This window comes from Pelophylax lessonae, assembly GCF_965119305.1.
Source record: "Pelophylax lessonae genome assembly, chromosome: 9".
NCBI lineage: Eukaryota > Metazoa > Chordata > Amphibia > Anura > Ranidae > Pelophylax > Pelophylax lessonae.
In genome coordinates, this window is record NC_138776.1 from 256,019,510 (window position 1) to 256,046,099 (window position 26,590).

At 44.0% G+C, this 26,590-nt stretch overlaps 1 protein-coding gene across 1 annotated transcript in view; it reads right to left on the bottom strand.

The window, feature by feature from the left end:
- The window catches only part of LOC309564392 (uncharacterized protein), a 135,317-nt gene that overhangs the window by 87,046 nt on the left and 21,681 nt on the right, over positions 1-26,590 (bottom strand). Inside the window, exons 3-7 of the mRNA XM_082269021.1 lie at positions 20,572-20,695; positions 17,030-17,499; positions 14,205-14,340; positions 9,906-11,550; positions 7,819-7,928 (exon numbers count right to left, since the gene is read on the bottom strand). Of these exons, the coding sequence (XP_082125147.1) occupies positions 7,819-7,928; positions 9,906-11,550; positions 14,205-14,340; positions 17,030-17,499; positions 20,572-20,695 (2,485 nt within the window). The remainder of the gene's footprint in view (positions 1-7,818; positions 7,929-9,905; positions 11,551-14,204; positions 14,341-17,029; positions 17,500-20,571; positions 20,696-26,590) is intronic.

Genomic DNA, 26,590 nt, shown 5'->3' on the forward strand with positions numbered 1-26,590 from the left:
AGCCCTGGACAAAAGACGGCCGATCTGTCGGCCGACGATCGGTACGTGTGTACGGGGCTTAAGAAAAGGTTAAGGCCCCTTTCACACAGGTGGACCGTTCAGATCCTCCTGTCCGTTCTTCAGGCGGATCTGAACGGATGTCCCATGCATCTCTATGGGACATCAGATGTCAGTGGATGTCTGATGACATCCGATCCGATTCGTCAAAACCCTATTTTCCATCCGTCTGGCGGATCAGATCGGATGAGAACGGACAGGCGGCCAGCACCTGCTCAGCGGGGGATCGGCGGTTCGATCCCCCGCTGAGAAAAACGGAGTCCACCTGACGGACTCTCTGTGTGAAAGGGGCCAAACAAGTGCTACGCTATATACACTGCCCGGCCAAAAAAAAGTCGCCACCAAAGAAAAAGGTCCCACACTCTAATATTTTGTTGGCTTTAGTTACGGCATGCATTTGCTGTGGCATTGTTTCGATAAGCTTCTACAATGTCACCAGATTTATCTCCGTCCAGTGTTGTATTAATTTTTCACCAAATGATAGGAGAGTCGGACCACTGCGCAAAGCCTTCTCCAGCACCTCCCGAAGATTCTCAATAGGTTTAAGTTCTCGACTCCATGGTGGACAATCCATGTGTGAAAATGTGTGAATGTCTCATGCTCCCTGAACCATTCTTTCACAATTTGAGCCTGATGTATCCTGGCAATTTCATCTTGGAATATGTCCGTGCCATCAGGGAAGGAAAAACCCATTGATGGAATAACCTGGTCCTTCAGTATATTCAGGTAGTCAGCTGACCTCATTCTTTGGGCACATGCAGTAATTATCCAATAGGAAGGTTACTGCATGCTTAGTTTAGTTAGTTGCTTAGTTAATTCCAGGTGGCGACCTTTTTTTTTTTGGCAGTGTATAAACAGTGATAGAAAGTGACTTGTATCAAAATTCCAATATTAAAAAATACGTATCACACAATTGTTGTATCATATCAAACTAATCCAAAATAAACAAAATAAAGTATCGCCACCTGTGACATCATCTGGGGTCTGAGGTCATCTGATGTCTATTGAGACGAAACATGTTGGGTTGATGCTCATCCAACCACTGCATTCTAATACAGAGTTCTACTGGATTTTATGATGACACGCCTGCTTAAATCCTGCTTGATGTAAGTGCAATATGTTTGATACATATTTTTCAAGATTGGAATTTTGATACAAGTCACTTTATATCACTGTTTATATAAAGCGCAGCACTTGTTAACTTTTCTTCAAATAACATGCTCAGGCCTTTAACCTCCCTGTGAAATGTTATACCTGTTTGATGTCCTACAGCAAAAAAAAAAAGACATCTACAGAAAAAATACCCTTCAAATGGCTGATAAATGACATTTCCTGGCCACTTTGATCTGTTTGTAATAAAAAAGCAGTCAGTATGGTGCAAACTTATACTTGGTAGGGACCCGTCTGAGGTACGGCTCCCAGATGGTGCAAACTTATACTTGGTAGGGACCCGTCTGAGGTACGGCTCCCAGATGGTGCAAACTTATACTTGGTAGGGACCCGTCTGAGGTACGGCTCCCAGATGGTGCAAACTTATACTTGGTAGGGACCCGTCTGAGGTACGGCTCCCTGATGGTGCAAACTTATGCTTGGTAGGGACCCGTCTGAGGTACGGCTCCCTGATGGTGCAAACTTATGCTTGGTAGGGACCCGTCTGAGGTACGGCTCCCAGATGGTGCAAACTTATACTTGGTAGGAACTCGTCTCAGGTACGGCTCCCAGATGGTGCAAACTTATACTTGGTAGGGACCCTTCTGAGGTACGGCTCCCAGATGGTGCAAACTTATACTTGGTAGGGACCCTTCTGAGGTACGGCTCCCAGTAGTTGGTATGTTGGTACCTGCGACTGGTTGTCTCCGAGCCAGTGCTGTGGCGGCTGGAGGCCTAATTAAGTCGGACGCAGGTACCTCCTTCTTTGATGCCTACCGGGACCTTGAGGCTCCAGTAAAAAATTGGGTTTAACGTGTTATTTACCTGTTATGTATACAGTTTGTTAATAAAAGGCTGCTATGTCCATTTAACTCCAACCTGTGGTCATGTGGTTATTTATAATGGAGGAGGAGAGTGATGGTCAGAGCAGAATGGAGACAAATCATCTTTAATCCCCTAGTCATGGATTATGGTGCTCCTGAGTTTCTCTTTGGTGACATGGCAGATCCTAGTGGCTTGTTTCTCAGCTGCAGTAGTGATATTGGTGTTTTCTTTCTGCTAGGTTTGGCTGCTGCAGGGCTCTCCGATCCATCAGTCAACTTGTGCTTGAAGTATCCAGATTAGGGTGACCAGACATCCCCAAGTCTGTCCCCGGTTTTGTCCCCGGATCAGGGGCCAGATTACCGTAGACAGGGCATCCCAAGCTGGCTGCTGGACGATCTCACTGCCGCTCCTGCTGCTGCTTAGTGGAGAAGAGGCAGAGCTAAGAATTTATTGTGTGGAATGCTTAGACCAGGAGGTGAGCAGATGGGGGGGGGGGGGTCTGTTTGTACACAGGTGAGGGCAGTGGGGGAGCAGGGGTCAGAGCTGGTGCAGCTGCTTAGAGAGATGGAGAGTTTAGCTGTTGTGGGGTAAATGCTAAGAGGAGGCTGCGGAGATAATCTGTGAGAGAAGGGTGCAGAGGTGAGCTATGGATGTGGGGGCAGAAGTGTTCTCTGTGCATAGCAAACCTCTGAACCCTGCACTCTATGCCTAACACCCTCCTGTATATTATGTAGTCCTGTGCCCAGCGCTCTGTGTAATATGTAGTCCTGTGCCCAGCGATCTGTGTAGTATGCAGTCCTGTGCCCAGCGCTCTGTGTATTATGCAGTCCTGTGTCCAGCGCTCTGTGTATTATTTAGTCCTGTGCTCAGTGCTCTGTGTATTATGTAGTCCTGTGCCCAGCGTTCTGTGTATTATGTAGTCCTGTGCCCAGAGCTCTGTGTATTATGCAGTCCTGTGGCCAGCACTCTGTGTAGTATGCAGTCCTGTGCCCAGCGTTCTGTGTATTATGTAGTCCTGTGCCCAGAGCTCTGTGTATTATGTAGTCCTGTGCCCAAGGTTCTGTTTATTATGTAGTCCTGTGCCCAGAGCTTTGTGTATTATGCAGTCCTGTGCCCAGCGTTGTGTATTATGTAGTCCTGTGCCCAGAGCCCTGTGTATTATGTAGTCCTGTGCCCAAGGTTCTGTTTATTATGTAGTCCTGTGCCCAGAGCTTTGTGTATTATGCAGTCCTGTGCCCAGCATTCTGTGTAGTATGCAGTCCTGTGCCCAGCACTCTGTGTATTATGCAGTCCTGTGCCCAGCACTCTGTGTATTATGCAGTCCTGTGCCCAGCACTCTGTGTATTATGTAGTCCTGTGCCCAAGGTTCTGTTTATTATGTAGTCCTGTGCCCAGAGCTTTGTGTATTATGCAGTCCTGTGCCCAGCATTCTGTGTAGTATGCAGTCCTGTGCCCAGCACTCTGTATATTATGCAGTCCTGTGTCCAGCACTCTGTGTATTATGCAGTCCTGTGCCCAAGGTTCTGTTTATTATGTAGTCCTGTGCCCATAGCTTTGTGTATTATGCAGTCCTGTGCCCAGCATTCTGTGTAGTATGCAGTCCTGTGCCCAGCACTCTGTATATTATGCAGTCCTGTGCCCAGCACTCTGTATATTATGCAGTCCTGTGCCCAGCACTCTGTATATTATGCAGTCCTGTGCCCAGCACTCTGTATATTATGCAGTCCTGTGCCCAGCGCTCTGTGTATTATGCAGTCCTGTGCCCAGCGCTCTGTGTATTATGTAGTCCTGTGCCATTTGCTAATAAAAAAAAAAAAAAAAAAATGTCCCCGGATTTCATTTTAAAAATCTGGTCACCTTAATCCAGAGACCATTTCTCAGGGGAAAGGGCCATCCCAAAATATTCCCAGTGGTCTTCTTGGAGAAGGACAATTCCCCAGGAGAACAGAAGTTCCTCTTCCAGTGAGAGGCCCTAAGGAAAGCTGATCGGTTACCTGTAGTCTTTTCAACATGTTGTCACCCAAAAGACCCAATGTGTGAGCTGCTCAGGCTATCAGAAGGGGCACAAGTCCTTAACATCCAATGCTGTGAGTGCTGGTCTGGGAGGGAGCCTGTCCCAGGTCCTGTGATCACTGAGTATGGAGGAAAATCTCCCTGTGGCTGCACATCTAAACAATCCCATCAATCGATAGTATGTAGCAACGTCAGCCTGGACTAGCTAAATGATTATGCTCCAAAGAGGGGCAGCTGAACATGTTGGGGACGTGGCCTGGTTGGGGTCCAGGCTGAGGTTGACACATACTATCGATTGATGAGATTGTATAGATGTGCGGCCACAGAGAGATTTTCCTCCTTACTCTACGAGCATGTTCCTACACTTGTGTACCCTGTGCACTCCAAGGTTCCAGCACCCCAGTGCTCCCAGAGACTCTTGCACCCTTGCCTTTCTCTGATTTCAGCACCCCAGTGCTCCCAGAAACTTTTACACTCCTACCTTCTTGTGATCCCAGCACCCCACTGCACCCCAGAGATGCTTGCACTCCTAACTCTTTGTGATCCCAGCATTACATAGACTAGTTATTGTGCACTTTTGTGTGTCCAGCACCCAAGTGCTTCCAGAGCTCCCCTGTGCACTTCTGCGTTACTGCCAACCCCGGATTTCCAGAGCTTCTAGCATCCTCTGGGACCTCAGTACACTCCTTCTGCATCCCATGTAATCTAGTGACTCAGGCATATTTTGGTCTGCTGGGTGCCTGAGAGCCGCAATCTTGGAGTCATTTGGAGATCCCACTTGTGAAGGCCTGACTCAGTGGAGACATCGCCAGAGACGTTCCCATTTCCTCAAATTAGAAAAGTCTCAGTCTTTAATTTTGGTAGTAGACTTCGTAAGATCTAATATTGGTTTTGATAACAAAAAAGCTACATGTCTTTTTATGTCATATTGATCATCATATCATGCAACATGCTCTCTATAAAATTTTGGTGGCATATACTCACATGGCAGGCTAGTACTGATCTCCATGGTGGCACATAATCATAACTGTAACATCAGCTTTGAGCTAAAAGGTGCATAAAACTTTCACTGTGTTATTGTGATTTCTGGTTACACCCCCCGCCATGTCAGCACTAAGTAGCCCAGTAGCACCTCTACATTAACGCAACCCATCTTCCCTCAGGACAGACTCCAGTAGGACCTTAATACTGAGTTAATACCAGGATAAACTAAAGAGAGGAGCCAAGACCATTGAGTGATTGTCTCTCTGTCATGGCCTCCTTTCATCATCAGTTGCTTTTTCCCCACAGTCAGTACCTGTACCCTCTGGCAACTAGACACCAACTAGATAGCTGGGCTCTCATGTCCCTCTTTAGTTCTGCCAGAATGATCATCCATAATCTACACTATATTACCAAAAGTATTGGGACGCCTGCCTTTACACACACATGAACTTTAAGGGCACTTTAAGGCAGGTGTTCCAATACTTTTTGTAATATAGTGTAGGTCTCTTCACTTAAGCCTAGTATACACTATTAAACACGCCAGAACACACCAGTCAGTGGTCTCAGCTAATGGCCGATAAAGCAGACCTTTTTCAATTATGCCCCTTCAACAGAACGGCCGGCTTCTGTCGGACCGGCTGCCGTACACATATGCTGAATGTAGGACAGTTTATTGAACCGGCCAATACCGCCCGATCTTCGGCCCGTGTGTACGGGGCTTTAGAAGACATAAAAAGCCTTTTGCAAAGACCAAGTTACAGTAAGTCACCATCTTATCAATACTGATGAAGCAAGTAATTGTGATCTGTGGTAACAATACATATGAAACAAGGCAAGAGTCCACAATATGGTTTACCAATGAGAACTTTATTGTATTGTGGTCACGCAATGTGTATCCCAATGTAACATAATAAAGAAGATCCACCTAAGACCTTTCATTGTTCCCAGATAACTAAACCTAATCTATCTAACCCTGTAAAGCAAAAAATCACTGTACTTACCTTTTCTGCAGCCGCTCCGGTCCAGGCCCAGCAGCAGCTGGCAGCCATGGCATCAGTGTGGAGGCGGGTGCAGGAGAGGCAGCCGACAACGGAAGCCCCATAGTAAGTCTATGGGTGATTTCACTTTCCATTTGTTTCACAGCCGTTGTCGGTCCTCTCCTGCACAGAGCTTCCGCCGCTGAAAACTGGACCAGATCGGCTGAAGAAAAGGTGAGTACAACGATTTTTGCTTTACAGGGTTAGATAGATTAGGTTTGGAATGTGGCACAGAGCAGGTGTAGAGTTAGTTAGTTTTAGCATGGACTTACACTTTAAGGGAATTTAAAAGTGGTATACCTGCTGTGCTTAGTACAAATATATAAATAATAACTAGATAACAACAGCAGCTAACACAATATTGTGAAATATACAATATAATAAACATAAAAAAGGGGAAGTGGTGCAGCACTAAATAGTAAATGCAATGAGCCAATTAAAAAGTCCACATCCAGTAGAATGATCCCAGAGAGTTTCACCTCCGACACCAACAATACAGCCTCTTACCATCCCGATCATGACCCTCACTACAAAGGTCTGAACCAGCGGTGTATATATCTCAGCGGGCCCTTGGACTGCCAGCAACCTCTTTCCTCCGCTCTCAAGCGATCTCCCCCAGGGTTTAAATGACTCATATAAAAGCAAACAGAACACTCCTCATAGTGTAGACGTTTCAAGCCAATTTATTATAAATCAGTTAAAAGTTCACTCACATGGTGATGATAAACAAACAGCATGTCATTACATGGTCAAGCACACCCCTGACAACGTCATTTGATGACGAAATGCGTAGGAAGGAGCTAAAACACACAACGCTAGTATATGCTGGGTCGTGGCGGCCATCTTGTTGTTTTGGAACATTGATTGACCAGCTCTTCTCTATGCTTTCATCATCAAATGACGTCGTCAGGGGCGTGCTTGACCATGTAAAGACATGCTGTTTGTTTATCATCACCATGTGAGTGAATTTTTAAAACTGATTTATAATAAATTGGCTTGAAACGTCTACACTATGAGGATAGTTCTGTTTGCATTTTTAAGAGTCATTTAAACCCTGGGGGAGATCGCTTGAGAGAGGAGGAAAGAGGTTGCTGGCAGTCGAAGGGCCTACTGAGATATATATACCGCTGGTTCAAACCTTTGTAGCGAGGGTCATGATCGGATGGTAAGAGGCTGTATTGTTGGGTGTTGGCCTCTGTACACTATTATAAGTTGCACTCTAGCATGTAAAACTCTCTGGGATCATTCTACTGGATGTGGACTTTTTAATTGGTTCATTGCATTTACTATTTAGCGCTACACCACTTCCCCTTTTTTAAGGGAAATTTAACTGATTTCTTGTCTCAGTGACAACTAGAGATGAACTTACGATTCGGCTCAGACACAGGTTTGTAAGTTTGTCTGAATGCCAGACTTTCAGTCTACTCGGCAAGAGCCAAGCATCATATATAGTAGCAGGTTTTTTTTCTCCTGCTACTACAGTATATATCAGGATTTCTCAACTAGAGTTCCGTGGAACCCTAGAGTTCCTCCTGAGGTTGCTAGTGGTTCCTTGAGCCAAGAAGGGGGGGGGGGGAGAATCTGTCCCCCCCCCTTAGACTATACCAGACCATATGCGCCTGCCTTGCCAGGGGGGCCCTGGTGTTGATGAAGACAAGGCCCTTTTCCCCCCGACCCTGGGATCTGCCAGCAGGGGGCTTATCTGAAATCGATCCATGTCTGTCATGATGAACAACACCTACCGACCACCTACCCATCTGATCCTGATGACTGCTTGCCCATGAATTACAGCTCTGCTTGATGGCAGCTAATCTAAGGGTCTTCTGGGTGATGTCATTGACCAAATATGGACATGGCGATATACTGTCAATTATGTCATAGCATCCTTGTGACATCACAGGTTCATGTTCATATTTGGTCAATAATGTCACCTGAAAGACCCCCTCCCCTTTGGTTTATACTTAGCTGTCATACACTGGAGACCCCGCCCATTTGTTTATACTTAGCTTTCATACACTGGAGACCCAGACCCTTTGTTTAAACTTAGCTGTCATACATTGGAGACCCCGCCCCATTGTTTATACCTGGCGGTCATACACTGAAGACCCCGCCCCTTTGTTTATACTTAGCTGACATACACTGGAGACCCCGCCCCTTTGTTTATACTTAGCTGACATACACTGGAGACCCTGCCTCTTTGTTTATACTTAGCTGTTATACACTGGGGACCCTGCCTCTTTGTTTATACTTCGTTGTCATACACTGAAGACCCCGCCCCTTTGTTTATACTTGGCTGTCATAAACTAGAGACCCTGCCCCTTTGTTTCTACTTAGACGTCATACAATAGAGACCCCGCCCCTTTGTTTATACTTATCTGTCATACACTAGTGACCCCGCCTCTTTGTTTATACTTAGCTGTTATACACTGGGGACCCTGGCTCTTTGTTTATACTTAGCTGTTATACACTGGGGACCCTGCCTCTTTGTTTATAGTTCGTTGTCATACACTGAAGACCCCGCCCCTTTGTTTATACTTAGTTGTCATACACTAGAGACCCTGCCCCTTTGTTTCTACTTAGATGTCATACAATAGAGACCCCGCCCCTTTGTTTATACTTAGCTGTCATACACTAGAGACCCCGTCTCTTTGTTTATACTTAGCTGTCATACACTGGAGACCACGCCCTTTTGTTTATATTTAGCTGTCAATCTGCCAGAGCTGTTATTTGCAGGTGAACAGTCATCGACATCAGATCAATGCAGCAAGTTTTTTTCAGTAGATGGGCAAGCAGCGCTCATTGCGACTGGCGTGAATCTGCACTGTACAACAGCATGGTTGATATTGGATGTACATGGGACTTTTTAAGGCTGTGTGTTTTTATTTACTGTTTACTTTTTTTGTGAATAAGTAGGGGTACTTTGTACTCTATACTCATTCACATGGGGTAGGTGTCTGGGTGCCTCCTTAAATCAGGCTTCCAGATTCTAAAAAGCCCCCTGTCTGCAGACCTCCAAAACCACCGGCCGAGGGTTGTGGGGCATAGGCCCTTGTCCTCATCAACATTTGGACAAGGTGCTTTGCCAGGGGATCACATTTTGAGGGCATGTAGCCTTATATGGTTTAGGAGGGGAACCGCATGCTCGGTTCCCCTTTCCTGGCCTTCCAGGCAGCATGATTGGATAAGGGTCTGGTGTGATTGTTTTTTCTTAATTTTTGTGTAGGGTTCCTTCTCAAAATTCGTACCAGACCTCACTTTTTTTTGTCAGATGTCGAGAAAGGGAATCCCTGGCCATTTGTTTACAAAGAGAAGAAAAGCGGCTGATGCTGTCATTTACAGGGGTCCCCCCCCCCCCCGACATGTTATTTAGCTCCTCTTCCTGTTGCCACCACTCGCCCTTTTAAGAGGTTCCAAATGCTGGGAGGCGGAGGCTGGCATTCCAATCAAGTAACCACTGTGATTGGCTGTCACAGCGGTCACATGATCTGAAAGCTCCCGATGGCAATTATGCATCAAGAGCTTTCCGGTACCCGCCAGTAGCTGTGCTGAAAAGATGTTCACATAGGGCTGGATATACAAGGCCTCTTAACGAGAGGCCAGCATATATGCATAGAAGAGGTTCAAGGAATTTTGCACTTTTAAGTAGTGAAATAGAAAACAAAACATCAAACCACAACAATAAAACTAAAATATTCCATACGGGTTGGATGATCCTTTTGGACTGCCTCATCTTTAAAGTGTTAATGTTCCCCAGATAGAAGGATTCAGTCTAGGAAACGCCACCATATGTTGTTAAGTGGTCTCGGTGGGGTGTATTCTATGGTGGAGAACTAGCATCGCTATAGGAATGTTTTTGGGTAAATCATTCGTCTGGTATGAACTCTTTGATGGTTGATTAGTGTTATTTTCTGTGTAAAGCGTTTACCGCATTCCGAACAGGAAAACGGCTTCTCACCAGTGTGAATCTTCATGTGTTTATCACGGTTTCCTTTACTGGAGAAGCCCTTTCCACACTCGGAACAGTTAAAGGGCTTCTCGCCAGTGTGGACTAACTGGTGTGCTTTTAGTTGCGATCTCTCTGCAAAAGTCTTTTCGCACTCAGAACACGAGAAGGGCTTTTCCCCATTGTGAGATCTCTTGTGTCGAACGATTTTCCAACTGTTTTTAAAGGACTTCTTGCAAGGTGGTTCTCCGGTGTGAGTTCTTTGGTGTTCAACTGGATCACATTTTCTTTTGGCTGATTTTTCGCAGCCAGGGCAAGAGCAGGTCTCCTTATTGGCGTGACCCCTCCGACGAACGTGGAATTCAGATCTCTTTTCAAATGACTTGCCGCACTCAGAACACGACTGCGAAGCCTTCATTTCATGAAGTTCCACATGCTGATCAAGACAGTGGTTTACTAGAGTCACTTTCTGAGCAAAACATTTGCCGCATTCTGAGCAGCAAAATGGCTTCTCGTCAGTGTGAGTCCTTATGTGGCTATCACGGATCACTTTTCTGGAGAAGCCCTTTCCGCACTCAGGACAAGAATAGGGCTTCTCGCCGGTGTGGACTCTCTGGTGTTGAACGAGATCCGATTTCTTTTTAAAGGACCTCTCACACTCGGAACACGAAAACCAGTTTTTACTGGCGTGAGTTTTCTGATTTACAACCAGGGCATGATTTTTTAGGCTTGATTTTTCACAATCCTTTAAAGAATGTAAATTACTGGGAGATGATTCCTCGGGATTAGAAGGATCTGGTGGTTGCCCTGCAATGTGAAAGCTTGGTTGGACATTGGGGACAACAGTATGTGGTTTACCTTCGGACTCCTCAGAGAATTCCATATTATTAGAAGAATCTGGTGGTTGCCCTGCAATTTGAAAGCTTGGTTGGACATTAGGGATAACATTATGTGGTTTATCTTTGGACTCCTCCAAAGATTCCTTATAATTAGAAGGATCTGGTGGTTGCCCTTCAATGTGAAAGCTTGGTTGGACATCGGGGATAACAGTATGTGGCTTATCTTTGGACTCCTCAGAAGGTTCCTTTTGCTTAGAAGGATCTAGAGGTTGCCCGTGAAAGCTTGGTTGGACAATTGGGATAACAGTACATAGTTTATCTTTGGACACCTCAGAAGATTCCTTACGATTAGAAGGATCTGGTGGTTGCCCTAAAATGTGAAAGTTTGGTTGAACAGCAGGGATAATGGTACATGGTTTTTCTTTGGACTCCTCAGAAGATTCCTTAGGATTTAAAAGATCTAGAGGTTGCTCTGCACTGTGAAAGATTGGTTGGCCCTTTGGGAGAATAGTACGCAATTTATAATTGCGCGGCCTACAAATAAACCGATATTTTGATCTTACTATAGGCTTAGGTTTGTGATGTATATTTGGAGTAAAAATGATTAATCCTGGAGGATATTGTGCCATGCCATTATTGTCTTTCTTACAATCTGCAGATAAAGTAGGATATTCCTTTGGGGTCTTCCGGACATTGGCTCCTCCTGTTGAAAGTGTATTAGTTATTAGTAGCATTGTTCATGTTTTGCATTCAGTATTTATGTATGTTGGTCTATTAGTCAACTGTTCCCTAGCTAGATCTCTGGCACAGAATTAAATACTGTGATAAAAACAACAAAAACAATGCAAGGATAGAAGTCAGATAAGGTGTACAATGTAACCCAAGCAACTATAGTGCACTGGCTGGTGGCTTACATACATTAATGACCATGGTATAGCCAAGCACACAAATGGACCTTCCTCTACCTTATTTTTTGGGAACATGTTAGATTAAAGTCAGTGGCGGCCAGTCCACAAGGGGCGAAGGGGCACTGCCCCCCCAGCCCACACAATCCGCCCCCCTAGCCTACATAATCACTCCATGTGTGTGGCCGTACACTGTGTGGGGCTCCGGACCAACAGGTCTCCACCAGGTCCGTCAACCCTTCACAAGCACGTGATCAGAGCTCGAGACCATAACTGGCCTGTTTTATGTTGTCCTCAGGGCGCACCCTCCCCACCCTGCGATACCAGCAAATCAAACACATGCCATTGGCTTCCGGCTTCCCACCCTGGCCAATCAGGACAGGAGGCTGAAGACCTAAAACCCAGAAAGAAGACTGGGTCAACACAGAAGCCGCGAGGGGAGCCGTGACCGCTGGAGGGCTCTGCCCGTAGAGCGAGTGCGGACCTGGAGGGTCCCACTCACGCCCCCTCAAAATCCTCCAGCAGCAGCCGCCACTGATTAAAGTATAACTAAAGGCAAAACGTTTTTTTAGTTTTGGATAGAGTAGAGAAGGATTAGAACACCTGTCAGTTATTATTGCTGTCTGTGCCCCCGCTAGGAACATTCTCCCTCTATATCTGTCCTGTTTACTGTTATCATTGAAAGTGAAAGTAAAAGAAATGGGGACACTAGTTCTGTGACCTGAGGGTCCCCAAGGAATTACCTTATTTGCAGGGATTTCCTCTCACTTCCTGTTTTGGGTATGAGACAGGAAGTGAAGGGAAATCTTCCAAATGGGACACAGTTGGCAAAAAAAAAAAAAAAACTGACAGGGTTTATAGCCCTCCCCCCTTACTATATCCAAAACAAAAAAAAAAAAAAAGATGGTTCTTTGGTGTTCAATCGGATAACATTTTCTTTTGGCTGGTTTTTTACAGCCAGGGCAAGCGCAGATCTCCTTGCTGGTGTGACCCCTCCAACATACGTGGAATTTAGATCTCTTTTCAAATGACTTGCCGCACTCGTAACATGTCTGTAAAGCCTTAACTTCATGAAGTTCCACATGCTGATCAAGACAGTGGTTGACTAGAGTCACTTTCTGTGCAAAACATTTGCCGCCTTCTGAGTAGCAAAACGGCTTATCCTCGGTGTGAGTCCTTATGTGGCTATCACAGATCACTTTTTTTGGAGAAGCCTTTTCTGAATTTAGGACAGAAATAGGGCTTCTCGCCGGTGTGAACTCTCTGGTGTTGAACAAGATCTGATTTCTTTTTGAAGGACTTCTCACACTTGGAACACGAAAAACATTTTTTACCAGCGTGAGTTTTATGATTCACAACTGGGTCATGAATTCAAATTTCAAATGATGACTATTAATATTCTATTTTATTGTATTCTAATCTATTCTCTTTTTCTATTCTATTCTTCTGTAGTCTATCCTATTTTATCATTTTCCATTCTATTCTCTTATATTTTCTTCTATTCTTTAATGAATGTGTAGCACCCTCCTAGGTAGGTGCTAGAAGAGAGTATAGTTTTTGGGTCTTTCTGCTTACCAGAGAGATTGGCAGGTAAATTTAGATTGCTCTCTGCCTTCCAGAGAGCAGGATCCATTGGTAGGGTCTGCTCATGGTGCTCAGGTGCAGCTCAGCTTGTCTGAATGCTTCACACTGGTCCAATAGGGAAGCATACTGGACAGTTGGAGGAAACCTGACAAGTGAGGGCACAGGCATTGTTACAGCCCTGGTGATTGGCAGAGGAAAGTGCCTTGTGCATGCTGGGTGACTGTATAAATGCCAAGGGAACATGTGCTCGGGGTCTTCAGCTGGAGAGCGGGGTCCCGGAGGGAGGGGGCGGCTGCCCGTCCTCTATAGAAGCTGCCATGTCGCCTCAGTTAGTAGACCTAAGGGCCTGAAAATCAGATAGGAGCCGAACCCAGATGTCCAGCAGAGCTGACTGGAAGGGAGACACTGGAAAGGATCTGATTCTTCCTAAAGTGAGTACAGATTTGTGTCATGGGGCCTGTCATGTGAGGGCCATCCCTTCAGTAGAAGAGTCAGTGGATGGTTGTCAGTCAAGGAGATGATAGAGAGTGTCCTAAAGATAATGTGGTTGCATCAAGTCTGCTGCTAGAGAGAGCAAGAAGATTGAATTATTCCATACAAGTGGCAGTATGGCTAAAGCAGTGTGTCTGCTTCCACAAATAACCTGGTGAGGCCAAGTGAGAGCTGTCCTTGTCTCCTGTGAATAGTTCAGTTGGAGTATCCCACTATTCCCTTCTCCTATCCAAGTTCCACAATAATTACAAAACCAAACACCCTGGACTTTTTATTGAGTAACGAGCAAATCCCCTAGTGACTGTCTGCAAGGTAACCAATGGGAAAGACAGTGCTACAAATGAAAAAAAAATGTGAAGTTGTATTTAATACGTACCTGAACTGACATCTAGTGAAGATTCCTCTTTGGTAATTGTCACCATCACTTGTTCTTCTATTGGCAATTGTTCACAGATCACATCCATCTCGTCTACCTCTTCAACCTCAAGTTTTATACCCAACACTTCTTCCCCCTAAAAAAAAAAAAAAAATAAATAATGATGGTGAGCACTATTTTCCTGAGACTACAGTTTAGACACAACTTTGAGTTCACCATCCTCAGCGCCATGTACCTGATGATGGTGAGGAATGGTGTGATCTTCCTGTGCGGAATCCCGGGAATACAGAGGACATCTTTCTGGTGGGTTTCTGGATTCATCTGCAGGAAACACACACATTGACTAAATACGAAGAAATGCTTACAGACCTCCTAATAAGCAAGAGACAATAAATGCGTGATTGGACGTAACGCGTAAGGGCGGTACCCATTTGTGACATCATCATTTTTTTACTATCTGGGCTTCACAGGCATATTTTAAAATCTTGCGAGTGTTTTAAGTAGAAGCTTATATTCAATAAATTATAGCAGTAATCACTATGCATTTATCAGATGATGGGGGATCGTATTTATGTATAACGTAAGCATTTTATTAATGTAAATACATATGATATACTCCTAAAAGTGAAATTAAAATGTTAGCTGTTTCTGCATTTAATGCTTCTTACTTACTTGTGTCCATATAAGATTCCTCCTGTTTAATTTCCATCATCATCTCCCCCTCCTCCAAAGACTGCTGATCTCCACTCACCAATGTCTCTTCTTCTTCCTCTTTAATCTCAGCTTTGATGTCTTTCAGTTTTTCACCCTAAACCCCAAAGATGATAGAATACATTGATAAAAAAAGAATAAAAGAAAATAGAAGAACCTCTTCTTATAGCTTAGAAAAGGGGTCTCCAAACACTCTAAACAAAGATCCAGTTTACTGTCCTTCCGAATTTAGGTGGCCATTGGAAGTAGAAACTGTCCTTCCGTCAGTGGGAGTACACAATGCAAACAATTAATTCCTCTACTATATGTAAACATGTAGTAGGGGGGAGGAACAGGGCCCCATTGTTGGGTGTCAATGGGTGGAATAATGCCCCATCATTGGTGTCAGTGGAAGGAATAGTGTCTCATCATTTGGGTCAGTGGGAGGAATAGTGCCCCATCATTGGTGTCATTGGGAGGAATAGTGCCCCATCATTGGTGTCAGTGGGAGGAATAGTGCCCCATCATTGGTGTCAGTGGGAGGAATAGTGCCCCATCATTGGTGTCAGTGGGAGGAATAGTGCCCCATCATTGGTGTCAGTGGGAGGAATAGTGCCCCATCATTGGTGTCAGTGGGAAGAAAAGTGTCCCATCATTGGTGTCAGTGGGAAGAATAGTACCCCATCATTGGTATCAGTGGGAGGAATAGTACCCCATCATTGGTATCAGTGGGAGGAATAGTGCCCCATCAATCGTGTCAGTGGAATAGTGCCCCATAATTGGTGTCAGTGGGAGGAATAAAGCCCCGATATTAGTGGGAGGAATAGTGCCCGTCTTTGGTGTCAGTGGGAGGAATAGTGCCTCGTCATAGGTGTCATTGGGAGTAGTGCCCCATTGTTGGCGACCGTGGGAGGAATAGTGCCCCCATTGTTAATGTCAGTTTAAGAAATAGTGTTCCATTGTAGGTGTCTATGGGAGAAATAGTGTCCCATTGTTTGATGTCAGTAGCAGGAATTATGCCCCATCGTTGGTGTCAGTGAGAGGAACAGTGTCTTGTATAAGTGGCCAGAAATGTACCCCATGGGCCGGATAAAGGCAAGCAAAGGTCAACAACCAGTTCCCGGACCTCAGTTTGGAGACCACTGGCTTAGAATCATTATTGAGTTCTGAATACTTAGCCCTATCTACCTGATCAGGTTCTGCATAGTTGTGATCTTCCTGTATTGAATCCCAGGAATACTGAGGCTGGGGGCCACTAAATTGCTCCACCATGACCTCCTTAAAGGGGTCCTTGTGTCCTTCTGAAAACTCCTTCATCACATCAACCTCCTCCTCCTCCTCTTTTATCTCTTTTTTAACTGAATGGGAGATGGTGTGATCTTCCTGTGTGGAATCCCCGGAATACAGAGAATGGGAACATCTCTCTGGTGGGTTTGTGTCATTAAATGGTTCCGCCATGACCTCCTTGAAGGGGTCTCTGTGTTCTTCTGAAAATTCCTTCATCGCATCAACCTCTTCCTCCTCTTTTATCTCTTCTCTAACCGTATGTGAGATGGTGTGATCTTCTTGTGTGGAATCCCAGGAATACAGAGGACGGGGACATCTCTCTGGTGGGTTCCCATTACTGGATCCATCTGTTGGAAACACACACACTGACTGAATACATTGTTTATATGTGTTTACAGGATGATGGGGGATCTAGGTGGACCCCCTATACTTCTCGTAAAGTCTCCTCTTACCCAGTGATGTGAGGGTTGATTCTCCATCATGAAATCCTTGTAAAGATTATTTTACCTGATGATCGGAAAGTCTACATATTCTCAATCATCAATCTATACAAATAAACTGTTTCTGCATTTAGTGTTGATTACTCACTTGTATCCACATATAGAGAAGATTCCTCCACTTTACTTTTCATACTCATCTCCCCCTCATCCAGAGACTGCTGATCTCCACTCACCAACCTCTCTTCTTCTTCCTCTTTAACCTCAACTTTGATGTCTTTCCCTTCTTCATCCTAAACCCCAAAGATGATAGAACACATTGGTGAAAAAGGAACAAAAGGTTACATAGAAGATTGTCCTCTCATAGCTTAGAATTGTTTTTGCAATTTCACATTGTTCATCCTCATCTACCTGATGATGTTGAGGGATTGTGTGATCTTCCTGTGTGGAATCCCGGGAATACAAAGTACGGGGACATCCCTCTGGTGGGTTTGTGTCAATAAATGGCTCCACCATAGCCTCCTTGAAGGGGTCTTTGTGCCCTTCTGAGAACTCCTCCATCGCATCAACCTCCTCATCCTCCTCTTTTATCTCTTCCTTAACTGTAGGTGAGATGGTGTGATCTTCTTGTGTGAAATCCTGGGAATACAAGGGACAGGGACATCTCTCTGGTGGTTTTGTGTCATTAAATGGCTCCACAATAACCTCCTTGAAGGCGTCTTTGTATCCATCTGAAAACTCCTCCATGGCATCAACCTCCTCTTCCTCCTCGTTTATCTCTTCTCTAACCATATGTGAGATGGTGTGATCTTCTTGTGTGTAATCCCAGGAATACAGAGGCTGGGGACATCTCTCTGGTGGGTTCCCATTACTGGATCCATCTGTAGGAAACACACACTGAATACATTGTTTCTATGTGTTTATCAGATGATGGGGGATCTAGGTGGACCCTCCGTACTGCTTTCTGCTTCACAATAAAGTCTAATCTTACCGGGTGTTGTGAGGAATGGCTGATTCTCCATCATGATGTCCTTGTAGAGATCCTTGTGTCCTTCTAAATACTCGAGCTTCTTCTTCAAACCATCCTCCACCTCTTCTTCTTTTATCTCTTCTATGAGACTGACATTAAAATTGCTCCAGTTTTCAGTCTGAAAATAAATGTAAAACAAAGACTTAATAATGCTTCTGTGCTTCCATGTAGAAATCTTGATCATGCCTACGGGCGTGTAAGGCCACATGAAGGCAAGTGCAGGTTTTATCTTTATGCTGTAGATGGCACAATGCCATTATTAGAGATGAAGTGGAGTATGTTAGGGGGGACTGTTCCTTTCTGCACTCCATCAAGGTCTCAGAGAAGCTGGCTGTCTGACTGGATGTTGCAACTTTTGGGGACCTTAAGCAGCCATCTTGACCAGGAATGGTATATATAGGGTCACCTGTGTCATTCAGGGACAGGTTTGTAGGGTCAACTCAGAGATCAACACAGAGATCCCTCAAGGCCTGTCTTGAGGAAACATTCTTGTTTCTGGACTAGTATCGTGAGGCTCTTCCCAGCAACATTATAGTGCCATCCCAGAACACCAGAAATCGCCATGCTATAAGGAGGACTTGTGGATGGGTATCCGTTGGTGTCAAATTGAATCAGTCCCACCACACTTCTTCCTGGGTAGAGCACCTACTGCCCTGCCTTTGTGGCCACCATCTATGCCACTAGACATATAAAGAACGAAAAAAGAAAATAGTTTGGTTACGTTTAGTTTTAATTTCTTAACAAATTTTGTTTAGTTAAATTAATTTTCAGAATTGGTTTAGTTTTGTTTCGTTTAATAATATTCAAATTTGATTTGAATATCCCAAATTTAACTGAACTGAATTCAATTAAACTGAATTCGGAAAATTCGAATTGGCATTAGAATTTTTTTCGATTCGAATGCAGCTGATGCATTTTTTTACATGTAAGAATTGCAATATGTTTTTAAATTTCATATTCATTTCCAAATCTAATTCAAATTGAATTTGAATGTCGATTCAAATTTTTTTATTTCAAATGAATTTTGTTTCGCTATTTTGGAGGATTTGCTTTTTACTATTGTGATTTCGAATTCTGATACATCCAAATTTCTGAATAACGAAAATTTGTCCAAATTAAATTTCGGAATAAAATGAATAGCACATGTCTATACGACACGTTTCCTGGCCATAGGCCCCACACATGACATCCACAGCCAGAAACCTTCATATTGAAATAAAGGGATCTCCACACACAGGTGGATTTCACTTTATAACAACTTCATCACCTTCACGTAACTTCCTGTGACATTTCACATTTGCCATACCCGCAGAATCTTTGGCACAGTACACCATGTGCAAGGTTTAACATTCTGTAGGAGTCATTTCAGTGCAGATTACAAGTACACGTGTTTTAGTTACACCATCTTCCCTCCCGTTCTATTCCTCTCCCTGGGGTAACCACAGAGTTCGGACCACTTCCCACCATATACTAAGTCCACAGCCCTAGGCTTCCATTACCGGATCACAAGACCCGCAACTGAGGGTCAGGTGCTACCATTAGTATACCAGACTCTCCCTTAGTGTCCCTTCTATAGCTTCACTCAGCTGGGCACTCTCCCCTCTGTCCAGGCCTTCAAGGCCTTGCGCATCCCACTAAAAGGACCTACAGAAGAAGGTTAGGGGAGACAGGGTGACTACAACATTTTTTTTACATGATCTGTACCACCTTGCCTGGGAATCCAGCCGTGCAAAGGGTTCTTTGCATCTTCTGGTATAGGACTACATTTTAGCATCTCTGGGGTGTCCTGTTCCCATACCCTGGACTACACTTCGTTCCACCCACAGCTAGTAGTTATAGGGGTATTAACTCCACCCATTACATCACTAGAAGAGGGATTTCTCTAAAAGGGGAATTAACACCTGCTTATAACTCTCCCTTTTCCCGACCATGATGGCAACATAGCCACCTAGTGGCAGGCAAACTAACTGCCCCGGCCGACTACCCCTCCAGCAGAAGCTGTCCTCCAGTAATACAGGCCCAAGCCTGTTTACACTACACATATACTAACTGGCACTCAGTACTCGTGTACAGCCTATGGGCATACTTACTGAATGAAAAAAAAAAGTCTGCATTCTGGGATTCCCTCCTCATGCTTTATGCAGGAGTCTGCAGATTCTTGCATACTGGTATAACATCTAATATAGTTTAGAACTTGAGTTTTACATCCTCATTCCCACCTACCTGATGATGGTGAGGGATGGTGTGATCTTCCTGTTTGGAATTCTGGGAATAAAGAGGATAGGGACATCTCTCAAGTTGGTTTGTGTCATTAAATGGCTCCACCATGACCTCCTTGAAGGGGTCTTTGTGTCCTTCTGAAAACTCCTCCATCACAGTAACCTCCTCCTCTTTTATATCTTCTTCCACCGTATGTGAGATGATGTGATCTTCTTGGGTGGAATCCCAGGAATATAGAGAACAGGGATATCTCTCTGGTGGGTTCCCATTACTGGATCCATCTACCTGATGATGGTGAGCGATGGTGTGACCTTCCTGTGTGGAATCGCTGGAATACAGAGGACAGGGATATCTCTCTGGTGGGTTCCCATTACTGAATCCATCTACCTGATGATGGTGAGCGATGGTGTGACCTTCCTGTGTGGAATCGCTGGAATACAGAGGACGGGGACATCTCTCTGGTGGGCTCTCATTACTGGATCCATCTACCTGATGATGGTGAGCGATGGTGTGACCTTCCTGTGTGGAATCCCTAGAATACAGAGGATGGGGACATCTCTCTGGTGGGTTCCCATTAATGGATCCATCTGTAGGAAACACACACACCAACTGAATACATTGTTTCTATGTGTTTATCAGATGATGGGGGATCTAGGTAGAACCTCCATACTGCTCTGTCCTTTACAATAAAATCTCCTCTTACCCGGTGATGTGAGGGGCGGCTGATTGTCCATCATGACGTCCTTATAGAGATCCTTGTGTTCTTCTATATACTCCCACTCCTCCATGGAGAAATAGACAGTGACATCCTGACACCTTATAGGAACCTGACACACACAATGATACAGTCACCATCCAGACACATCCCTTGTCTGTTACTGGATAATGTCCCAGAATTCCCGGCACCGCTCACCTCTTCCTTCAGGAGGTCAATGATCTTCTGGGTGACTTCCAAAATCTTCTGCTCATTGTTTCTTTCTGGAACCAGTAAGGAACGTAGAGGAACCATAATGGGGTTCTTTCCATCTCCCGATGTCTTCTTTACAGCTATGTTATCCTGTGGGGAGAGATAAGCAATCACTATGTATATTTCCCAACAACAGAAATTGCCATTTTTGTCCCTTTTTGCTTTTATTAACGGCATCTCCCTTTCAGATGTAATAATATTATCACCAGTTTTGTCAGTAAAAAATGTTTAAAATACCCAGATTTCAGAAAAAGAAAATGAATTTTAAAGAATTTACCCATGACGATTTAAAAAATTGTTTGGAAACAAAAAAAAGTTTGCAATTTTTTAACTGTCAGAGACATAAATTTGTCTTGTGATATGTGTAGGTTAAACAAAATAATTTTTCCCAGCTTTCAGTACACAAATTGTTATTTATGAAAATGTCAAATTTTTTTGTCAGTTAAAAAATAAGGTAAACAAAATGTAATGTCCATTGAACTTGTTAGCCAAAAAAAATAAATCAGCATGTCAGGAAAAAAAAAGTTTGCAATTATCCAGCTACATAAAATCTAATTATCAATTAATTATCCAACTACATAAAATCTGTAACTAGTTGACTTATGTAGGTTAAAATTTTTTAATTTTATCCAGTTTTAGGTACAAAAAAAGTTGTTTATAGAAATGTATAATTTTTTTGTCAGTTAAAAAATAGTAAAGAAAATATAATGTCCATCAGACACTTCCCAGTGACTTGCTACTGGAATAAAACTGTGCTCCCAGAATCCTCACCAATTGTGTCAGCAAAAATTACTTTAAAATGGCCACATTTCGGGAAAATAAAATTCAGGAAAAAATGTGCCTTTTTTGTCAGTTAAAAAAAAAATAGTAAAGAAACAATAATGTCCATTGGACACTTTCCAGTGATTTGCTGCTGGAATAAAATTGTGATTCCAGAATCTTCACCAGTTTTGTCAGCAAAAAAATGGAAAATTGTATAAAACACTTACCGTAATTTTTCTTTCCTGATGCCAATACATGGCAGCATACATACGATATAGCTCCGCTCCTATACCCACCCTCAGGACCTGTTTAAATCTGTAAAAGTCTGACAGAGCGACCTCCCCCATTCTCCGTATAAAGCACAAAGATCAGAGGGAGGGTTCGTATGCTGCCATGTATTGGCATCAGGAAAGGAAAATTACGGTAAGTATTTGATACAATTTTCCTGACGCCAACATGGCACATCCATTGGCAGAGGGTTTAAGGTTAAAACCCCATCTTTATTTGGCAATAGAGCCAGAAGCTTGAATAGTTTTCCTCCCAAACTCTACTGTAGTAAGAGTTCAGACACCCTTCCCTCTGAAGTTATGGCTATTAGAAAAGCCGTTTTTTAAGGTGATGTCCCATAACAAACAATCCTCCGTAGGAGCACAAAGAGGGCTAGCCAGAAAATTTAGGACTATTGCCAGGTCCCATTGGGGGAACCTATTTCTTTTGGGAGGGCATAGTCTGAGCACAGCTCTCAAGAAGCGCTTTACCAGCAGGCTTGCTGCCCATTTCCTTTGGGCACAGGCAAAGATGACTGAAACCTGCACCTTAAGCGAACTCAGGTTGAGCCCTAAATGCAATCTGGATTGCAGGAAAGACAGGACTTGAGACACAATTGGGTCGCTGGGGTCAAACCGACGTCCGACTGAAAAGCTTGTGAACCTATCCCATATTCTAGAGTATATGTAATTGGTGGACCCTTTCCTGAAGCTCTGTAAAGTTCTAATAACCTCTGGAGAATATCCTAATTCTTGTAACCCCTGCCTTGGAATCTGCAGGCTGCTAAGGCCAGTTGTAATGGATCTGGATGCAGGATTTCTCCCTGCGACAGAAGATGAGGAGTCACTGGTAGAGTGATGGGTGGGCACATGCTGAGATCCATTGCCAGCAAGAACCATAGTCTGTGAGGCCAGTAGGGTAATATTGCAATGACTGTCAGATTCTCTGCCAACAATCTCTTCAGAAATTTTAAGATCAGAGAAATTGGAAGGAAGGCATAGGCCAGTTGCGCAACCCAAGGATGGGTCAAGGCGTCCGACCCCTCTGCCAATGGATGTGCATAGTGCGAAAGGAAGTGGCCCACCTTGTAGTTGGTTGACAAGGCAAAAAGATCCAGTTGCGTATGCCCCCACTCGTTGGTAGTCTGTGTGAACATTTTGGGATGAAGGGCCCACTCTTTTGGATCCTTGAATTGTCTGGATAGGCGAGCTGCTTCCAGGTTCTGATGGCCTGGGAGATATATGGCCCTCAAATCTGGGAGATGTTGTGCCAATGACATTATCCACCTCTCTCAAAAGGGATTGACTGTACGTCCCGCCTTGTTGCTGTATGTTTGACTCTGCCGCCATGTTGCCCAGACAGAGCAGGACTGGTTGACCTTGTAAGTAAGGCAGTAAGGTGGCTAATGCCATAAAAGCTGCTAGAAGTTCCAGGATGTTGGAAACTAGGCCCTGAGAAGAAAATTCCAATCTGCCCTGGATCTTGTGTTGTTTGCAGGTGGCACCCCACCCCGCTGCATTGGCATCTGTAGTAACAATGAACAATTGATGGGGCCCTAATGGACAATGCTGCAATAGCATTTTTTGTCGTATCCACCACCAGAGACTCTGGTGCATCTGGCTTTTGATCCTGATTGGCTGGGAAGAACACATCTTCTTCCACTGCTTTAGAAAGCCTTGTTGAAAAACTCTGAGTTTCCAGTGTGCCCAGGGGATCATTGGGATACATGAAGCCATCGTCCCAAGAAGACTCATTCACTGGCATGCTGACATTACTGGCGCCGCCAATGCTTGCTGGAATTTCTCCCTGATCTTGGGGAGCTTATGAAGGGGCAAGGAAACTGTGGGCCTCCCGAGTATTGAACTGGGCCTTTAGATAGATCATACTCTGAGTTGGCTCCAGCTGGCTCTTATGAAGATTGACTATCCAGCCGAATGTCCCCAAGGTGGACAGCAGGAGCTCCCTCGGTCCCAAGAGGTCTTGATTCTGGGCCATGAGGATGATATAGTCTAAGAAACGATGGACTCTGAGCCCTTTCTCCCTCAGAGGGGCCAAAATCGCAATCAGAACCTTGGTGAAGGTTCGAGGAGAAGTGGATAGCCCAAAGGGACAAATTGGTAATGTCTGTCTCCCATTGCAAACCTGAGGAACCTCTGGTATGATTGACAGATTGGGACATGCAGGTAGGCGTCTTGCAAGTCCACCGAAATCATCATCTCAACTACATAAATTCTGTAACTCAGTGGTCCTCAACCCTGGTCCTCAGGGCCTACTAACAGGCCAGGTTTGCAAGATAACTGAAATCCATCCCAGGTGATTTAATTTGCTGCTCAGTGATTGCAGTATTCTAGTCTGCATTTCCCCAAGGTAATACTTAAAATCTGGCCTTTTAGTGGGCCCTGAGGACCGGAGTTGAGGACCACTGCTGTAACTTGTTTACTTGTGTAGGTAAAAAATTGCTTTCATCCAGTTTTCAGGACAAAAAAAAAAGTTGTTTATAGAAACGTGTCTATATAAAAAATAGTAAGGAAACAATAATGTCCATTAGACACTTCCCGGTGACTTGCTACTGGAATAAAACCTGTCCCCAAAATCCTCACCAGCTTTGTCAGCAAAAAATGTCTTTAACCGCTTCTGAAGCAGAAGGATTTTCCCCCTTAATGACCAGGCCATTTTTTGCAATTCAGCACTGCGTTATTTTAACAGAATATTGCACGGTTGTACGACGCTGTACCCAAATAAAATTGATGTCCTTTTTCCCCCACAAATAGAGCTTTCTTTTGGTGGCATTTAATCACCTCTGCGGTTTTTATTTTTTGTGCTATAAACAAAACAATAGCGAAATTTTTGAAAAAAAAAATATATATATTTTTCACTTTCTGCTATATAACATTCCCCAAAAAAAAAAAAAAAAAAAAGTAAAAATCAAATTTTTCGTCATTTTAGGCCAATTTGTATTCTTCTACATAATTTTGGTTAAAAAAAAAAAAAAAAAAATCGCAAAAAGCGCATTTTGATTGGTTTGCGCAAAATGTATCGCATCTACAAACTAGGGGAAAGATTTATTTTGTTTTTATTTATTTTTTTTACTAGTAATGGCGGCGATCTGCCATTTTTAGCGGGACTGCGACATTGCGTCGGACAGATCGGACCCCTAACTGACATTTTTGACACTTTTGGGGGGACCAGTGACATTACTACAGTAATCAGTGCTAAAAATATGCACTGTTACTGTAAAAATGACACTGGCAGGGAAGGGGTTAAGTCAGGGGGTGATCAAAGGGTTAAATGTGAGCCTAGGGGAGTGTTTTCTAACTGTGGGGGGGGGGGGCTTGTGAAATGATCATAGAGACATGTGTGCCTATATAGAAGGATCACAGGAGCTCTGTGATCATTTCAGAGAGAAGAACGGTCAGATGGGTTTACAACAGCTGACCGTTCTTCTCTCTCAACCGGGAGCGATCACGGGTGCCCGGCGGCGACCGCGGCCGCCGGCCCTGTGCATTGGCATCCCTGCTGCCTAGTGGGGGGCGAAGCGCGCCGCTGGCGGTGCGCGCCCACCTCCCAGCATCAGGCGCGCGACCAACGTAGGTCTACGTCGGTTCACGCAGGAGAGGCAGCCTGCCGCAGTACACGTGCGGCGGGGGGTCTTAAAGCAGTAAAACACACAGATTTAAGTAAATTAAAGGTCAGAAAAAAAAGTACACCTGTGATGATTTAGTAGCTTGTCAGAAAAAATAAAATAAAATAAAAAAAGTTAAGTTAACTTGTTATAGGTAAAAAAAAAAAATATATATATATATATATATATATATATATATATATATATAATTTCTCCCAGTTGTAAGTCTAAAAAGTTGTAAATTTTTTGTCAGTTACAAAATATAAATTAGTAAACTAAAAATATATCCACCAGACCCTTTACAGTAATATGTTGCTGGAAACAAACTACTCCCAGAATCCTCCTCACCTCCCCGGTCAGCAGGTAGATGATCTCCAGGGTGAGCTGTAATATCCTCTCCGTCAGGTTGGTGCAGTTTGCCTCCATCGCTCCCAACTCTGTTCCATTCACTTCCTGCAACAATAGCAACCATCCCCCAAATCCTCAGCTTCATGGGTAAAAGGCAGGCTCTTCTCTGATTGGGTCTTCTCAGCCATTTTGTTGTAGCCCATCAGACCTGAAGGAACACTCTGTTCATTATAAAATAATGCTCAAACCTGGGGACTTCCATTAATAACCACCAAAAAATGCCATCAGCTGAGAGCAGGATGAATTTCTAAGGCGTGTGACATGTTCATTTAATTGTTTGCCAACATGTCTTCATATATGAGCTACAATTGTATGGCTGCCCCCGGGAGCTTATCCAATTGGCTGGATACACACTATACTATTTTCTCAAGATTTTTGTTCCTTTAGATTTACCAAAACCATATAATATGAGGTCAAACTTAAATGCTTTCAATTTGTATGCAATCAGGCAGGCCCTTGCACTACATAGCTGAAGGTAGATCTAAATGAAATTAAACAACAAAAGTTGTATAATTAAAGTTGTATCCAGCCTATTAGACTCAGCATCTTCTTAGCCTTTAACCCAGATTAACCCAGACACCAATGATGGGGCACTATTCCTCCCACTGACACCAATGATGGGGCACTATTCCTCCCACTGACACCAATGATGGGGCACTATTCCTCCCACTGACACCAATGATGGGGCACTATTCC